Source organism: Cyanistes caeruleus, chromosome 1, assembly GCF_971803275.1.
Source record: "Cyanistes caeruleus chromosome 1, bCyaCae1.hap1.1, whole genome shotgun sequence".
Classification (NCBI taxonomy): domain Eukaryota; kingdom Metazoa; phylum Chordata; class Aves; order Passeriformes; family Paridae; genus Cyanistes; species Cyanistes caeruleus.
Window position 1 is genome coordinate 146,497,555 of NC_141701.1, and position 19,745 is coordinate 146,517,299.

The following is a 19,745-nucleotide window of genomic DNA, read 5'->3' on the forward strand; positions in this document are numbered from 1 at the left end:
TTTTGTAACCTCTTTTTCTCTAATAGAGTTGTGTTCCAGGGAAAATGGTTTATCAGTCCAGGGTATTCATTTCTTGTTGGTCAAATTCTATACAAAAAGTATGTCAATGTGACAAGTTAGTGTTTCATCTGCTCATCGTATTTTTAGTCTTTGTGACTTCCAGGTTGATGATTTCATGCTTTTCTGGTGGTGATAACCAAACTTTTTTTTTATATTTTATTTATTTTATATTTATATATTTTTATATATTGCACAATTCTTTCCATTTTTGCATGTTACCTAAGGGTTCAAAAATTTTTGGTTTCTAAGGTATGAGATAATGTTCTGGAAAGTTTTTCTGCTGTTTCCACTGAGTTTAGGAGATTTGTGTTTGTTGTGCTGCAGTTAGGTTTTCCTGGGTCACTGTACAGTCGAGTGTGTATATCATATTTGCAGAGATACATCAATGCCTTAAATAAATTTCCCTTCAGTACTCTGAAGTTCCTCCTCTGGGCTTTTGATGAGGGACTGGAAACTGTTGAATGGTGTTCTGTAGATTATGAAAAAAAAAAGATTTTTAGATGTCCAGTTACAGGCAGGTATTTTCCTTTTGAGAAAGATATAATTGGACAAATCCACAATGTGGAAGGCATGTATTTAAATCGCTTTAGATTGCAAACAGAAATAGGTTTAGGTTTATTTTCTGGGAGTTCTAAATTACTCTTTCTGCTGAGAACATTAATTTTTTAAAAGAAATGTGTAGTTTTCCGAGTGGAGAGTTGTGGATAGGAGCAGAAGCTAAATCACAGAATGGGTCAGGTTGGAAGGGAGAACAATGGGCCATCTGGTCTAACCTCCCTGCTCAAGCAGGGTCATCCCAGAGCACATGGCACAGGATTGCATCCAGACAGTTTGATTTCCTGTTACATGGGGATTCTGTGGGATAGTTTGGAAGGCACGCAGGTAGTTTTTCACCAGGTATAAAACCAGAGAAATAAGACCTGTTGTTTCTTTGTGTCAGTACTATAGACACTTCAAAATGGATGCTTTCTCCAATTCTGGCTTTTGGAAAGCATTATACAGGACAGGTGCTGTCAGCTGAGAAAAGTGCTCTTTGATGATTTTCCATCATATTTTCCATGTCATTGGAACTCCACAGATCAAGAAGAGACATAAGCAAGTTTATTTTAGAACATTTTAACCTAACACAGTGTTTCAGTTCTTGTCCATCTGGGGGTGATCACATTGATCTGAAAGCAAGTGAAAAATGGGAAAAACAATACTGAAGGAAAAGGTGCTTCTATAAAGTTACAGGTGTAGCTGTTTGGAGCAAACCAGGTCATGTGTGATTTTTCTCTGGGTGGCACTGAAGAGCAGTTGTTTTCTAAAAAGAGGATTAATTTTATGGATTTGGAGTCTGCTTCTTCCTGTTTATAAAACAGCAGATATTGCTGTTGTGTGTCTCAGTGTCAGGTGTGAGGTTATGCCATACAAGTGTTACCTGGCAGCTGCAGGAGTTCTTGGCTGCCTGTCGTAGAGAGGAGGACAGAAAGTTACACAAATTGGGTGGGTTTTGCTGATGAAAGAGATTGTGGCTCCTGTGCCTGGTGAAGTTAACATTGGGTTCACCCCTGCTTTCTTCTGTTGTGCAAAGAAATTTCCATTGCAGAACTTGTTTCTTGTCCAGGACTGCTCAGGTTTAAAATAGCTCCTTCATGAAGTCTGGTCACTCTGTGAACCCCAAAGACAAGCCAATGTAATTTCACAAATAGTAGTATTTTGCACTTTCTCCTAGAAGTTTGAAAGCTTCTAATATGCAGTTGGAATGTCCTTTTCCTTACTTCATTATTCCTTGTCCTTATGCATTAAAAATGTAATTATATATCCATTGCAATGGGTTTATGGAACTTCCTATAAAGAAGAATAAGAAAAGAATTTCTCTGGATCCTGGCTATATTTCTCCTGAATTTTATAAGACACATGCTTCACTGGAGTCAGCGGAATCCATGTAGAAGGATAGTTTCTGATTTGAATTCGTTCTCACTAAATTAATGTCTTGTGCTGGACAGTAGGATGAATTATCAGCCCTTTCTTCAGAATCTGTTAATACAATTGCTAATAAAATTTATTTGATTAATTATTCTGGTTTGCCACTGAGTACAAAGTTCTGCATAATCTGAAGTAATTTCCTGTTCTAGTGATATATCTGCAACACCACATTGCTCCTGTTTGGAAAGGACTAAAACCCATCTCAAAAATGAAGACAATATTCTGCTTAAAAAAACTTCATGAACCCCTTCCAGGGCTGCAGTCAGTGTCACTGATGGCAGCATTTCTCTGCTGCCTGGCATTTTTGCAGGCATCCCAACTTTGCTTAGAAGCAACAGGAAAAAATTCAGCCTCTGACCAAAAGGGGGGATGTGTATAAATCAAAGTGTAGGTACAGTTAGGAGCTGTAGGAATTGGCTGTGGCTGGTACAGATTTACTCGGCTTTGGGGAACGTGTCAGCCCATGTCAGTAAGGTGCCTTTCTACTGAGAGTGTTTTTTAGGACAGCATGTTATCCATACCCTCAGCTACACAAAAGCTGCATTCTGCCCTGTGGGAGGACCCTCTACCTGCCAGGCTCAGCATCTCACTGGGTTTTGTTCCAAGGACTGTCTGTTATTCCTGTTCGCCTATTCCATAGTGCAGCCAAATTAATTTTTACATGTATATGAAATTTGAGTGTTCATAGATTACAGATACCCTGAGCTGTCAGCATGATCAGGTTTTTATAGTGCTGTCCTTAGAGTTGTGTCTGTCCAGTTTCTTCTCCATGGAATATAGAGATATACTACTCTTGCCTATAAACTACAAATATATGTCAGGGGCAGGACCCCACTTTGATAATTTTCAAATTTATTTTCTGAAGCAGCAGTCATAGTAGAAATTATCATCTAAGTTTATTAATGACTAATCTGACATAGATCCAGTTTGAAATTAATCTTTGCAAGGAAAATGACTATTTTCTGTGGAGGTCTGTATTAAATGTTGTATTTGTTCTGTGTATCTGAATTGAACAGATTTGAAATAGTTATTTTTGCTATAGCACTGTGTACTGGAAAGTATAAGATTAAGTCAGTAAATAGAAGGCATTACAAATTTTGGCACTGAAACACTGGTAGGTGAAAAGTTGAGATCATTCTGTAGAATCATTTTGAATAAAAAACAGTAGACTTCTGCTGGGTTTGTAAATTCCATAAATACTATTATAGTTTTATTCCAGAGTGTTTTCCTTGAGAAATACCGTGTTCAGAGATATTTAATATTCATCACTAAGATGCTGGTGATTGCCATTATGCAACACACTGACTATCTGTTGGTGTTTCAAGAGTTTTTTTAAATGAGACCAAAAAAGACAGAGTGCTGTGATGGGTTTGTGTGCTGTCTTGGATGGTATGGCTTTTTTGCTGTCTTCACTTACATGGTATCACTAAGTATGTTGTTGGAAAAAAAGATCAAAAACCAGTCTTTTCCAAGGATCAGTTTCTGGTATGGTTCTTATGTTTGGTGCTTGGTTGGTTTTTTTGGGGTTTTTTTAATGAGGAGAACTGTATTTTCAAGTGATTAAAGTTTGTTCATAACCCTAAAATTACATTAAATATTAAATTGCAAATCGAGCTTTGTGCATTTGCAATTGCAGTAGATTCATAAAGCGTTAAGCAGCTAAACACAGTCAGTGGTAATTTAGTGAGATCTCCTGACCCTTGCTGACACTGGGTTTCCTTTTGTTATAATTTACTTGCAGCTGTGTTGTTCAATTTTGAGGACTCAAGAATATGATTGAGAATTAGAACTTCCTGTTTCTGTCACAGTACATAATTATTGCTGGGGTTCTGATGTAAATGAACTGAATAGAACTTTCTCTGCAGTGTTGTGTGGTAATAGGCATTAATTAAAAGCCAAAATATAATTAATGCATCTCTTTGATGTAATTCATTTGTTCGTGGTATTGTGGAAATGTGTTTTTAATTAAGTTTATCTGACCAAGAATTCAAATTTTTCTGATCTACAATAAAACTTGGATTAAATTTCCAATCTAATTCTTAACAATATGGTTCATGAATCATATACAAATCATTTTGTTTTGCAAGACTGAATATTTCGTTTTCATATTTAGTATTCTTTTAGCTTTTTAATCTTTTGAATATATTTAATCACTAGAAAAGTTATCTTCTTAAAAGAATAATTTTGTACCTCCAGACTAAGAGTAGGTAATTTTAGTTGTTGATTAAGTATTTTCAGCATGTTTAAGATCTTGAATTTTGACACTGTCAGCATGTTGCCTCCTTTATAGATTGATGTAAAGATTGCTTCTTTGACAAATAGATTTTCTTTGTGCTGCTGTACAGATTTTCTTTGAGTTGCCATTTTATAAGAACAGTTAACCTACCATGCATTATGAATTTTAGAAGTAATGGGGAAACTAATTAAAATTCAATGGAAGTTTGAATTTCACCTGCTAAAATTGACTGTTACTTAACAGTAAAACTATGTCTGGAATAGTTAAGGCAGATCTCCTGTGCCACAGACCTGCTGTTTACTAGCCTACCAGGATATCAAATTTCCCTTTTTCCCCCCCATTTTTAACATGATGTCCCTGTTTTGTCACGATGTTCCATCCTTGTGCCCTGGGTGTGAACAGGGACTCGTCCATCTCTAGGTCTGAAGGTGCAGAAGGTTTCTGCCCAGCACTGTTCTCCTGTTCGAGGATGATGAAAACCTCTTGATCTCCTGACTGGTCTGCATGATGACCACCTATCTGAAGTCAAGGAGAAAACTGAGATAGTAAAATCTTCCAATCCAGAGTGTTTCTGTGAGCACACTGACTGGAACCCTCGAGCAGCTGCTGTCAGGAGCTGTTCTGGAGTGGCTTTTGGGAGCCCCTTGGCAGAGGGGAGGCGTTGATGGCCATCCCAAGCACACAGGTGCTCTGGGCAATAAGCAGTTTGTAGGTTGTGTGGGCAGAACAGTCAAGTCGTAACTTTTATAAATGTTATGTTGTCCATATTTCTTTTCCTGTGCATGTAAAGCTAAACTCCCAAAAAGCAGATTTATGCTGAATACCACTGTGTCCACACTCTGGGTTGTACCAAGTGCTGGTGTTTTTCCCATGTGACTTTTATCCATAATTAGGCTTTTAGGTCACTGATGAGGGATAGCCCTATTTTCAGTCAGTGCAGCTGTTAGCAAGACACCTCCTTGCAGTCCAAGATGAATATATGTTTTGATGAAGTTGTTGATTCCAAAGAAACTTACTTCACACGAATTCTTGATGGAAAAATTGCTCTTCAGAAAAAAAAAACAAACAAACCCCACACATTTTGCAAAGCCATCTCATTTTCCTTAATGCTTATTATCATTATTGTACATCCCAGTAGTCAAAGGTGTAAATGTGTTTGGGCTTGCCCTTGTGAGAAGTTGTGAATAGTTGGGATTGTTTGTATGCATGAGGTTATTCCATATCAGCCCTGGGATTGTGCTGCTGAATGGCATTCTGGGGAAGGTAAACCTACATTTCTCATCAGTTCCACTTCTCATCCTGGTATTCAGTATTTTTTACTCTCACAAATTCAGAATTGGGAAAATGTACTGTCCTTTATTAATCTAATGTGTAAATTGGCAGTCAAGTTATTTATGATGTCTGTCTCCCACAGTCTTTCTTCTGTGCTTGAGAAAGTCTTCCACAGGTTTTACTTATTTACTTACTTAGTATGAGGAGCCTCAGTATTTTTTTCCTTGTTTGTCTTAGTATTTTCTTCTTGTTTTTGCTTTATTTCTAGCGACAGTCATACAATATCTCACCATGATGGAACTACATAAATAGGGATAATAATTAACTAAAAAGAGCTTGTAGGTACACATATGGTGTATATTATTACATATACATAATAGCATGTTAAAATGTGATACCACAGCATAACATGAAAATGCTGGGGTGAAAGAAAACCAGTGGTAGGGTTTTATAATGGTTTATTTATGGTAGACTTGCAGGAATGAGCTGCTTTGTTGATTACCATGGCTATTTTCCTTTCCTTTTGTCCATTGGTTTATTCATATTCACTCTTGTTTGCTGTGATTCTCAGACTAGATTGGGGGTAGTTTAGCTTCAAAAGTCAACTGAGGCCATCAGTTCTTCCAAACTCTGATTTGGAATATAAAAGGGGATGTTGCCACCTCCAACCACTGTCGTCTTCACTGATGCAATAAAAATTAAACATGTAATTTGCTGTTGTTGTGATTGCTTGCTTTAGATTTGTATTAAGCTTTCTTTATAAAACTCATTTTGTTGCACTTAACCATCAGTTGGAAGTAACCATTAATTTTAGGGTGTGTTTCAATGAGAAACTAAAAATTTCCCGCTTTCTACTCACTCAGTGAACTAATTGACTACTTAAGTTAATGTAGTAATGCCTATGCCTGCATGTGCTTTGCTTTTCAGATTTTTTTTTTGTTGCTTGCTTTTTGCTTTTGTTTTGGTTTTTTTTTTCCTTTTTTTTTTCTTTTTTTTTTTTTTTTATGTTGCAAAGTTTTATACATCTATTTTCTCACCTACCGTATCCTAGGGGGCTTGGAGTACCAATAATACAGTCAGCCCACCTTCCTGGTCCCCAGACATTTCAGAAGGTCGGGACATTTTTAAATCCAGACAGCTTCCTGGCAGTGCCATTTGGAGCATCAAAGTGGTAAATAACTTGAATTTATTTTCATGTATCCATTGCTATCTTTCTGCTGTAGAGATTAGTGATGAAATTCTGTATCTCACACCTTAATTAATCTTCCATTCTGTTACTGTTCAAGGCCTCTAAAAATTATTGAAACTCTGGAGGTTTCAGGCTAAAAGATGTGAGCTCTCCAGAGTGTACAGTATGATGGCATTGCCTTGATTTTCAGTGGCAAAGAATACTTCGTATTACCCAAATTTTGTGTGTGTTAAGTATATCATTTTTTATGGTTGGCTGTCAAAATAAATTACCTGAGAAGGAAAATGTCCTCAAGACTGGCAGTAAGGTAAGCCAGGCATGGAAAGGAGCAGAGATCTGAATGATGGCTTGAATTCATTGCTGTGGAGAAATCTTGCAGAGTGGATTCAAAGTGACATAATTTTTAGCTGATGGGAGAATAAAAAACAACTTTCCTACCTGATTAGATGGACTAAAACTTATATCCACGGTGACATTTACCATGAAGTAACTAAAGTAGAATTATTTGGTTTAAGTAAATTTAAAAGAAAAAGCTAAATTATGAAACTGACAAATAGCTGTAGCTTCCCAATGATTTAAGTTCATCTCACTTTAACTCTCATTCTAATTTTATTTTAATTTGACATCAGCTTAGCTTTTGCTGCTTTAAGCATTAATTTTCAGCTTAATATTCAGCATTAACATTGATACAAGTGTGTGCTTATTCCTGTTACTAGTTGTGTGAAAATAACAATACTGACACCTGTTCTGAAACAGAAAATAAGAAACTTGTCAGAAGAGTTTTCACATTAAAAAATTGATGATTGTTTGTCCTGTATGTGCATATGTATTAACTCCATAGATACCTAAGGACATTTTTTTGTTTCACCTCAGCCTCCAGTAACATCATTCCTTTCACTCAAGTATCATTGTATTACATTAGCGTGGTGTGTGAGTCAATTTAATTTCTCTTTCCTTTATTATATGGGTGTTAATACAATTTTAACATTGGGATCCTTCAGTTCTCCCTTCAGTTATGACCATAAAGTTCTTTATGTTCTTTAAAGCAGGAGTTGGAATATTTGAGAAATACTGTAAGGGAATATTGAGCCCACAGTGCTTATTTCCATCCAAGGAACTCCTGTCTCCATCAGGAAAGACCCTTCATGTCTGCTGGTGACACAGTCCCCACAGAGCTTTGTTGCTTCCATCAACAATGTTTTACAGAGCAAATGTTCTGCTGTGGTATTAGAAGTATTTTGCAGCAAATGTTTGGATACCCCATACTCTGTACTCCACACTTGGGCTGTATTAGGAGCTGAGATTATTGACAAATATAAAATACAATAAATAATGTCAGTGCTTACTTTGTAGTAGGAAAGGTGCTTATTTGAGTACATGCCATAATTATCAGTTACACAGATTAGAGGCTCTGAGACACACTGTAAATATGTCTTAGAGATCAGCCAGAACTGGGGGATGTGATTTTTCTCTCTGGAAATGATTAGGGGGGGATTAGGAATCCTCTTGTGCTTAGTTAATTCAGAAATTAAAAAAAACCTCAAACCAAAAAACCCCAAAATTCCAAACTTAAGTCACTATATGAATAACAGGTAATAGTAAAATCATACTTGCTCTCCCAAAGATAATTGTAGTTGAACACACTGAATGCTCCAAAGCACAACACTGCAGCTCTGCATCTGCATGTTAAATAGGGAAGGGAGAAAAGAAGCTGTCTGTATATAAGTGAAGATTGTATAAAAAAAACTTCACAGTATGGGGAATGTTGATCTGAGTGTAACTGATAGAATTAATACAAAAAACTCTCTCTGTATATGCTGAATTAAGAGAGTTCCATGGAGCCAGCTCTCACTTTGTTTTGTGAGTGGGACTCAATCCTAATAAATTCCAGGTTTCACTCGATTTATTCATAGTGTAAGAAAAGTATCTATGATTAGCAGTAATCAAGTGTCCAGACCCTGGGCAAGAAGTCCCATGACTGTCTGGGCTGACTGTTCAAAGAGAAAAGAAAAATGAATCATAGAATAAAAGATATATTTTGGAAACTTTGCAACTGAGGTGGAGGGGAAATGGTGGGGGAAATGCATATTTCCATTTACTCCTGAGCAGAAAATAAACATTGCTGGTTTGGCTGCTTTCTCATTGATGATAAAGATGAGCATATTACACCATGTAAGTAATTAAAGTTTATTTCACACAAATTTATGCAGAGGTTTAATGACCATGCCCTGGTGTGCACATACTCGCCTGAAATCACAGTTTGTTTTTTTTTTTACTTATGTTTTTCCCTAGATGAACTGAACAAGTTTGAATCCCATGTAACAAAAGAACTTGAGGTTGCATTTACATTGTTACCTTACATTGAATAGGGCCGAGGATCAGGATTCCCAGGGAAGCGGAGACCGAGAGGAGCTGGTCTCTCAGGAAGAGGTGGCAGAGGAAGATCAAAACTGAAGAATGGAGTGGGGGCTGTGGTCATTCCAGGGGTAAGGACATCTTTTTTGAAGTCGTATTGCAGTCTGTTAATGTAACAGTTTTATTCAGCTATAATTTTTGTATTAAAATACTGTATAAAAAAAACAACAAACTCTGCAGAGCCAGGGGTGTTTGATGAAGCCTGGCTGTTACTGCTTGTGATGAAGAACTAGAACACTACAGCTCAGTGGGCTTGAGGCAATTCTGTGCTGCTCTTGCCATTTAAAGTCAAAACAGTTGGGAGTTTTAAAGTTCCATTTCCTCATGTGCAGAACCGTGCTTGGGTAAAGGCAGCAGTGACTGGAACAACCCAGAAGGAGAGAGCAGGGTTTGTGCTTGAGAGTGTAACAGCAGCCATAGGAGACCAGAGCAGAGGTTCTTCTAGACTGAGTGGTGGTGCAGGAGTGCAGAACAGAAGAGGAGGAGACATTTCAGCACTTTGTGGGTTGAGGACTTGCTGAACAAGATGTGATGTCTTTGTCTTGGGCAACCTGTGTTGGAGCTTCCTTCATAAATCTGCCCATTCACTTGAAAAAAACTTTAGGAAAACCATGTTAACCTTTTTCAGTTCTTCAGCTCCACAGCTTATGTTTTAAGTGGCTGCCTCCTGGATGAGCTGCCTGCTTCGCAGTGCTCTTAGAGAAGAGACAGTGGAAAGCTGGTTTCTATTCACTTCATCCATGCCACTCAGTTTCTGTAGACCTCCATCATTTCTTCTCCTCTGCTTTCCACTCTTGACTTGCAAGTATGGAGAATGCCAGTATTTTGAGCTGTTCCTTGTATGGAAACTACTCCATATTTCCCATCATCAATGCCAATTCTTTTGTCGTGTTAATTTCCTTACTGTGTGGACCTTCATCTGCCATTTTATAGCCCAGCACTCAGCTTTATGAAGTTCTTGTGCAGTTCTTCACACTTGTCTTTTGGATTTTATTACTCTGAATATCCCAATCCTGTTGGCAAGCTTTGTCACCTTGCGTCACACTTGATTTTTCAGATTGCACACAAGTGCATTGAGTAACACCACCTGTTAGCAGGCAGGCCCTGTCAGATTTTGACTAGTGCTATTCTCCCACATACAAAACTGATAATTTATTCCCCACTTTATTTTGTGTATTTATCAGTATAGGGACCATTCCTCTTCAGTTTAACTTTTTTTAAGTAGCTTTGGAGAAGGACTTTGCCAAAAAAATTTGATAGTGAAGTAAGTCGCATCAATCAGATTTCTCTGTCCCCAGAATTGCTGAGTCCTTCAGAGAGCCCTTACAGATCATGATTAGATAACTAAAGCTTCCTTGACTCTTTAATGAATTAATGTAACTCTCAGTGTCTCTCAGTTCTTTGTTGTGATCATATGTCTACTGTTCTGTACACAGCTTCTGTCCAGAAAGCTTTGAGAAAATGATGATTACATTTGCTGTCTCCTATTCTTCAGAAGCAGTGAAGTGATTGTAAGCAGGTGATTGCTCACTGCAGTTGATAGTTAAGCTACTTAATGCTTGAAGTGTTTCTGGAACTTAAAAATCCTACACAGTCCTAGTCTGCTCCTCATAAGAAGAAGGATTCTGGTATGAAAAACTCAGAAATCTGGACTGTAAAACAATTTTTTCTTCCCCACTGTGGACTTGTTCTATATGAAAGTTTCTTTTAAACTTCGATTACCAACTAGCGCTGCCTGTTTTGTGAGACATCCTGTTCCTTATGTTTGGAGAGGGACTTGTTCATTTTATGTCTTTGTGAAGTAATTCCTGACACTCTCTGTAGAGCTATGTTTTTGTGTTCTTGTGTGTAATCTGTTTGAGTTTGTCACACTTTCTGTTGCATGTGTAATGATACCTTGGAATACTCAGGTGTTTATGATTTTAAGAAGGAACAATCAACACTGTCACTTTTCCCTTTTAAAGCATTGGATGGTCAAGATTCATAAGCAAATTTGTAATTTTAAATGTACAGGATGAATTCCACTTAGGCTTTTTACAGCACCTTAATGAATTGGAGGCATTCACATCATTATTTTGGTGTTACAAAGCACAAATCTGTACTTCAGGAGAAGCTGGGGTTTATAGATCAAACTTCTAAAAGTTTTTATATTTGAACTGAGGTGAGTGATTTAGGTAACTTTGCTATAAATACAAAATGGACATCACTCTCCACAATTTCCTACAGGAATTTGATCCTTTGAGTCATCATGCAGATGGCAGCTCCGGAGTTCCAGAGATGCGGTTGCCTTGTGATTGAGTAGATGAAATTAGCAATACCATGAGATCAGCCTTTTTCCAGATAAATATTTGAAATGGGAGTATTTTCATTCAATTTGCACAAAATAATTCTTACTCAGCATAGGATCAGTGGACAGCCACACAGATTTGGAAGTACCTTGGTATATCCTGGGAATGGGGAAAAAGGTGGTCACAGGGTAACCCATAGTGGGTCAGTTCTGGGGTTCAGCAAACACCAAGATTGCTGTCATTCAGCCCTTCAAATTCTGCTCTTTTGAATGTGCAATTACAAAAATTTTGTGAAACCTGTGGAAAAGTAGGTAAGGAAGTACTGTCCCTGATGGTATCAAGGTATTTCAAGTGCTTTGGAGTTAACTGGTTAGTTACAGCTGCAGTGCTCTCAAATATTTGGTAATCAAAGCACATAAAGAATGTATTCCCTTTTTAGCTGTTTCTTAGTAAATGCTGAGTTTCAGCAATTGTGTATCAGAAGGATTTCTCTAGCTGATGTAATGATATTTACATTTGTCCCTAGAGTTATGTTTGGATTTGTGAAATACTTAAATTATTACTCAAACAAAACTTATCTGTGTAGGACTTACACTGTATTTAAAATAATCCACATATATATAATTGGAACAACTGGTAAAACAAAGTTACATTTCTCTATCATGCATTTGATCTTTTATATGGAACTGTGTGCCCTTGTATTCCTGATTCAGAGATAACAGTTGGGCCTATTAGTTTAAATTCATGGACAGCAACTTCTCTATTGCAAGATTCACATGAAAATCAGAACACAGTTGAAGTCTCTCATTCTTTATTCTCTTCTTGAGAAGCTGTACATTAATGTGGTGGATTAGTAAGGGTAATTTATCAGAATAAAATTTGTAAGTAATTTATCAGAATAAAAATCACTTGATGAAAAAGAAAAGTTGCTGTCTATAGTAAGAACTGATGGAAGGAGATAAAAACAGATGTTTCAAGTTCAGTGCAAGTTTTTATGGTAAAGATAGATAATGCTCATAAACTGCTTGCAGCAAGTAACTTTTGAACACTTATTTATTCCTCTAATATACTTGGAGCATTAGGGAAACCACATTTTAGGCAATATGGGACAAAATATGCAGTTGCTCTTTGAATTAATACTCAGAAGTCTGTTACTGCAATTAACTTTTTGATAAAAAGAACTTCAGTGTTTACGTGCAGGGAACAGAGCAGTCTGGGCACAGTATGACAATTTCTGCTTAGTGATTTTTTTCTTAGACTATGTCTTTCCTTCCAGTTCCATTTGGAAGTGTAATGGGATAATATGTGTAGGTGAAAAAAGCAGAGGAAGAGAATATGTTTGTAAAGCTATAATACTGATGATGAGAAAATGTGGATTAAGGCAGTAATTTCTGATGGAGGTAGCTTTTTATGAAAGTTTAAACTATATGAATAAATATTCACAGAACTCTTATTTAGAGAATGTTTCATATTGTCTCATGTCTTAGAAAATGTGATGTGCTTGCTACTTATATTTTGTGGTTTTTTAATAGGTCACAACCATGGATATTTCATCTAATAAAGATGAAGAAGAAAACTCGATGCATAACACAGTTGTCCTCTTCTCTAACAGTGACAAGTTCACTCTCCATCAGGTTAGGAGAATAGTTCCGATTTTTCATTTTGTTTCCCTGCTCTTAATTAGAAAAACGTGAATGAATGCCCTTGTTGGTAGTTAAATGATACAGCATGCTAGTTGGATTTTATAGTTACATGTTTTCAGAATGTAGTGTCTGGCAGGTGTTGAGAGTCTGCTCTTGTGTGTCATTGCAGGATATGTGTGTGGTTTGTGGGAGTTTTGGCCAAGGTGCTGAGGGCCGGTTGCTGGCCTGTTCCCAGTGTGGGCAGTGTTACCATCCATACTGTGTCAGTATTAAGGTGAGTGCTGTTGTTACACACAAAAATCACTTGATTACACTGTTTTCATATTGTACTTTAATAGCACTATGCTGCCTTTGGTTTTGTGGTAATTAGGGGAGTCATTAACTTGTTAGATATTCATCAGCTAATGTGACCATTATTTGTATGTGACTTGTGAAAGACTTTAATTAAATGTCATTTTATAGTATGCATAGCCTCAAGAGAAATTAACCTTTTTGTAATTTCACAACCATAAATAGCGCTGATTATCCAGCAGTTGGTTAAAATAACAGTTAGAGATAGAAGCTTTAAAACTAGATACAAGCAGAATTAAAAACAAAGAAAAAAATTATACTGCATCTTCATTTACTTGGGGCATAAGGTTTAGTTGATTCAATTTGCCTGTTGGCTGTCAGAATTGACAGCAGTTGGAGTGGTTAATTAATACATTTTACATTCATTAGTCTAGGAGAGAATGTGTGAAAATTAAATTTGAATGCTGTGAAATGACCTAGCAAGCACAAAATAAGCTATTTACTGCAGTATATACACTATACACTTTTCATTGGTTGTGATGTAAGTATATCTGTGCAAAAGTGGTATTTTTTTTTAAACATGTCAAAAAACTTTATTTTGCACATACTTCACAAAATGCCATATGTGTATTTCGTGCAATTATAATTTGACTTTTTGTTTATATACTACTCTTGCATTATATATCAATTGCAGTAAGTTAGCTGTTTGCTTCAGTTGACTAAAACTTCAGCACCATGATCACATCATGACATGAGAGGATCAGGTTTGTGATCTCTTGAGGAACCAGAATGTACACAAGTCTCTGGGACTTGACAAGATGCATCCCAGAGTCCTGAGGGAATTGGCTGATGCAGCTGCCATGCCACTGTCCGTGATATTTGAAAAGTCCTGGCAGTCAGGTGAAGTCCCAGGTGACTTAAAAAGGGAAACATTGCACCTGTTTTTAAAAGTAGAAAGGAGAACAGTTTCTTTCTGTTTAATCCATTCCTATTCGTTGAAGCTTCAAAAAGTCTGATTGATAAAGAGCTCCTTGAGATGTGGGTGGTGTGCCCAGAAGAGTATCCTGAGGTCCACAAGCCAGACCTTAATTTATACATTGATCACACTTCACTGAACCATTTTCAACTAATTCTCACCTTGTGTTTTTCAGATTACTAAAGTGGTACTTAGCAAAGGTTGGAGGTGCCTGGAGTGCACAGTGTGTGAAGCCTGTGGGAAAGCCACAGATCCAGGGAGACTCCTCCTGTGTGATGACTGCGACATCAGCTACCACACCTACTGCCTGGATCCACCCCTGCAGACTGTGCCAAAGGGAGGCTGGAAGTGCAAATGGTGTGTTTGGGCCTGGGGTCAGAGATGCTGACTGCTGGCCTCTTCTGCTTCTCTCTGTCACTTGGTATTTGTAATGTCAGTTGATTTGTAACCAGGTTTTAATTGCGTCTAAGTCAGGTGTATTAAACAAAGCCAACAAAATGCCTTTGAGTTGTTTTATTCAATTATCAGTCTATAAGGGAAACTCTTACCTTCTCTTAGAACTGCTTCTCATACCAAAACCCACATAAGTAGAGATAGAAAAAATTTCTCTTTTGAAACTCATAGCAAGAAAAAATTTCAAATTTACATTCATTGCATTAATTCCAGTGTTCAGCTGGAAAAATAAATGTGTGTTTCACCCAAGTGTATTAGAAATAAAACCCTGTGAAAACCATTTGTTTTACTCGGGTGAAACACAAACAGACCAGACCTTTCACATGGTTAAGTCTCCGGATCTCAAAGTGAATGGCAACTGGAAGCAGGAACTCCTTTGATCTGTTGAGCTGTTACAAGAACCCATCTGCCTGCTTTTGCAGTTTCAAGGGAATTATTAATTAGGAACTTTCTTTACAAAGTACAAAAAATGTTGTTAAACATTTGTGGTTAAACATGTTGTTAAGTTAAAACTTAATTATTCACCTCATTCTAAGTGGAAGAGATTTAAAGCCACAAAATGATCTTCCTGTGAACTGACAGTAATAGATCTATTTGTCTGTTCTGCAGGTGTGTTTGGTGCAGACACTGTGGAGCAACTTCTCCAGGTTTAAGATGTGAATGGCAAAATAATTACACACAGTGTGCTCCCTGTGCAAGTTTGTCTACCTGCCCAATCTGCTACCGCATGTACAGGGATGAGGAGCTTATAATTCAGTGTAGACAGTGTGATCGGTAAGGATTTCTAATATTTCAATGTTTTTCCTGTTCAAATCTTATTTTAATTTTTTGTCCCCTAAAGTAAAAGTGTAGAGATGAAGGAAATGGTCATGTGGTAAAGAACACTGGATTACTGAGTCTCAGAAGTCTCTTAGTAGTTTATTCTTGGTTGTACCACAGATTTAACTGTCTGACTCTGGGCAAATTAATTAATCACTCTCGGCTTCTTCCCCCCTGCCCTGTAAAAACAAAACTAATTTACCTCACAAGACTATTGTTGTGAGGCTGAATCTAGATTACATTGTATAAAGTAATGAAAATTATTGCAATGTAGGGAGAAAATTATCATACAAAAATATACTTGGGAGATTGTTTTATAGAGGGTTCCTTCCTGTGGAGGGAAATAGTTGATGTGCTGCTCCATATACAGGGTGTAACACACACCACTGTAGGGGATGCTGTATATGGAAAACCTGATTCTGTGGTTTCTCCCTAAAAGAATTCAAACTGAACAACTATTTCCCATTTACTTGGACCATAGACTGATACTTGGGTCTCCTAAAACACCATCTATTTCCTTTAAATTGTATTTTTTCCCCCACTTAATTTCTAGATGGATGCATGCAATCTGTCAGAACTTAAACACAGAGGAGGAAGTGGAAAACATAGCTGATATGGGTTTTGACTGTACCATTTGTAGGCCATACATTCCACCAACGAACGGTAAGAAGACGATCGAAACCAATGGCAGGATTGCACACTTCAATAAATAGGTTTGGGAATGTGTTCTGTGCTCTGATGGAGGTTTGGCTCGTGGTAGAAGTAAGATTTTTTTCGTGTTCTTTTTAAGGGCTCTTGTGGAAGTGTCATAGGCTCTTTTCACACCCTCAAGTGCTTTAGGCCAGAGGAAACCCCATGGGAGATCTGCGTAGAGGTATTGAAGATAGGGATAAACTGCTAGGAGCCTTTGGGAGTGAAGGGCTCAAAGGCATCTCACTTTGTCAAGTGGAAGGAAGATAGCCCAGTTCTCTAAAGTTACATCTGCAGCAGAATCTGAAAACTATTTCTAAGCACAAAAACTTTGTGTATTTTGATGCTTTGAGGCTGTCTGATGCAGCAGTAGCTGTAACGGCAGTCTGTGGAAGCACTTTTCCCCTCCTCCCTCATGTTTTCTTCATGCCTTTTCCTCAACTCTCCCAGTATTCAAGACAAATGCTTCCTTCCCTAGCTGCAGTCTTGAGAAGAATTGGCCATACTTTTTTGTCTGGGAGTTACCACTTCCTTATTAACTAAAATGTGTAATTCCTTCTGATGAACTTCGCACTTCTCTGGGCATGGACACTGACAGCCTTGTTGGTCTGTACCACGGTTGTGTAGCAGTGGCACTTGAGGAGCTGAGGTTACTGCAGTTGAGGGACATTTGTGGCATCTGGTTCTGGGTATCTGGGATGGTGCTGGCTAATGCTCTGTGAGTGGCCTGTCAGCAGTTAGGTTAGCCTGTGACATGATTTATAGTCTTATATTTAATCTTGCTGCAAGGGTGATAGCCCAGGTCTGTTTTCCCTGCATGTCAGCTCTGGGAAGTTGCTGTTTCAGTTGGTTCCTTTAACATTGACACGTCTTCCCATTTTAGCATAAGCACATGAAAGTGTTCATATTACCCCTTCATTGGGGTATCACAAGAGAACAGTAAGAGGAAGGTACAAGAAGTAAGCAAATAATTCAAGAAAATTTGTATCCACCAAGAAGTTGTCAGTGAGATTGGTTTTACTGGTCAGGATCGAAGATGTGAGGCATAGGCTTGAGAGGTCTGCCAAGAAAAGTTCAATGGAGCATTTAATGTGCCTTAACATTGGCATGTCCTCATCACAGCAGTAATTGTAACTTACTGGCCTGACCTTGGAGTTTTATATACTCCTTGCTGGAACACTTCCAAGTAACCCATTTTTATCACAAATAGAAGAATGAGTAATGCTTCTGTATTTTTGCAAGTCACTTCATTGTAAAGATCTGCTTTCAAAAATTCAAAAGGAAAGAGGTTTTTTAGGTGGAAAAAGCAAGAACTTTCAGATATAATGCAGACTTTTGTTTATTTTTATAATAAGCTTTGAGTACTTAGAGCAAAAAGTTCCAAGTAAGAAATACTTCTTTTCTCTTTGAAGCTGGTAGAACTACCTTTTAGAGATAATTAAAGCTCGTGATACGTGAGATGGGACAGTTTCACAAGAGGTATTTCACTTCCAGGCAGAAGCTGGCCCCTGAATTAGTCCTTCCTGCACATCTCTGTGAAGTTGTGCTGCTTAGGTTTGGGTTCCAAGGAATTGGAACCAATCTCTTGGGAGTTCCAAGTTTTCTTTGCAGGTTTTTTTTTTCACCTTTCTTATAAGAGAATTTTATCTGCTTACTCTTTCCTGTTTTGACTGAGTATTAAGACCTCTCTAACACATGTACATTTGCACAGTTGCATGTCTGAATAAGTCCTTTGATGCATGTTCATAGAAATACCTGCATGTATTTTTATATGAAATGTTTCGGTCTTTCATGAATTTTTCTAAAACTCTTCTGAAAATTTTCTGTAATTTTTTGTTTCAAAGTGAGAAGAATTAGCATTTGATAAACTTGGAGAAATAAATGTAGTTAGCAGTAGAAAGGTTCTAAAAATGTATCATATTGTGGGATTCTTACTGGGATGGTTCTTGCCCTTTTCATTTCATGTATCATAGATATGTTGCAAATATTATTACAGGGCTTTTAACTACTTTATTTTTAGAAGAAACAAGAGCCCCTCAACCTAATAAATAAACAAAACACTGCAGGTGTACCCTTGGTGAAGAGCAAATGGTTCGAGTGTGTAGATACTGAGAAGGAGCTTTCATTTTTCTTTCTTCAGAAAGTGGAAACTTCTTTAAATTTGCAAGAGCTCTTCCCTGTCTCACCATACCTGATATTCTTAAAAAGTTGTCTTCTTCAGGAAACAGAAATAAAAGATAGTGTTTTTCTTCTTGAGCATACATAAATATCAAAAGCCGGAATGGTGTAAGATTTGTTCCAGCATAGCTTTTTCAGGTTCCTTTTAGTACTGTTTCAGGTTATAAGAAATGTTCCCCAGCATATTGCTGTGTCCTTTTGAGAAATTTATAAATTCTCATGACTAGATGCTAGCTAGGTGCATTAAGTAGCAGCAGCTTTTCCCCTGTGCTGTAATTCCTGCATGTTTGGGAGGGGTGTGTGTGTCTCTCATCCACATCCACTCCTGGACAAGCAGTTTTTGGCCATCTACTCATCAGTTCTGCCATATGTCATATACCCCATCTGCAAATTTCATCCACTCCCATCCTGTCTTCATCCAGACTCAGCTTCCTCCTCCCTTGGTGCTGTTTTTGTTTCTCTGCAGGATGCAGAAGGACCAGCTCTGCCTGGTTTTCTGTAACCAGTTAGAACTGATTTGATTGCGGTTTCTGAAGCTGCCTGTGTGCACTTACACCTCCTGGGGCTCAAGTAAAACATACTTGGGGAGGCAGTGAGGATTTGGTATCACTTACCCCTTCCAGGGGTTCCTGATACAGCCAGTGAGACACATTACAGCTGGCAGTCTCTGTTGTATCATTTTCATTAAACTGATTTAAATTTTTCTTCGTTCTGGAATTTAATTCTATGTACTTTACAAACACAAGATATAAATCCAATATAATATGTTAATGTGTTAAAAAGTTAACTTTTGAATTTTTTTATTATTTGGCGCAGTTATTCTGTCATCTCTAATGTTCTTATGTTATTGTATTTACCAAAAAAAATCCTTGTATTATCACTGACAGTTATGCAGGCACCCAATAAAGTGTGTTCTGCTAGGGCTGTATTTCTACATCAACCATTCCACTCTGTACCATATTTTGGTTTCATTTTTTCATAGAATCTTTTCTAATACAGCCTTAAAAATGAACTCCACTTTCTTTTCTTATTATATTCTGTGCAATCATTTGCTTTCAGCTGAGGCTACTAAATGCTATACATTATTCAGCATGTTTAAACCCTTTTGCTGATAAATTTAGCAGTTTTGGTTAAAATTCAGCTGAATGCCTCAGAAAGCACTATTTCTTTTCGTTTTAATTTTCTCCCTTTGGATCGACTTTCTCTAATAGTACTGCACTTTTCTGCTTTGCATTTTATTGATTGTAATCCTTACTCTGCACACTAA

At 37.4% G+C, this 19,745-nt stretch overlaps 1 protein-coding gene across 26 annotated transcripts in view; it reads left to right on the plus strand.

Moving 5' to 3' along the window:
- Window positions 1–19,745, plus strand: part of KMT2C (lysine methyltransferase 2C) — a 191,791-nt gene that overhangs the window by 114,353 nt on the left and 57,693 nt on the right. For 13 of the 26 annotated variants that reach the window (XM_086865599.1, XM_086865612.1, XM_086865603.1 and 10 more), the window contains 7 exons: window positions 6,588–6,707; window positions 9,095–9,211; window positions 12,961–13,062; window positions 13,241–13,345; window positions 14,514–14,695; window positions 15,401–15,565; window positions 16,164–16,273. In XM_086865599.1, the coding sequence (XP_086721725.1) occupies window positions 6,588–6,707; window positions 9,095–9,211; window positions 12,961–13,062; window positions 13,241–13,345; window positions 14,514–14,695; window positions 15,401–15,565; window positions 16,164–16,273 (901 nt within the window). The remainder of the gene's footprint in view (window positions 1–6,587; window positions 6,708–9,094; window positions 9,212–12,960; window positions 13,063–13,240; window positions 13,346–14,513; window positions 14,696–15,400; window positions 15,566–16,163; window positions 16,274–19,745) is intronic. The other 13 variants (XM_086865657.1, XM_086865666.1, XM_086865745.1 and 10 more) reach the window with 1 other exon arrangement.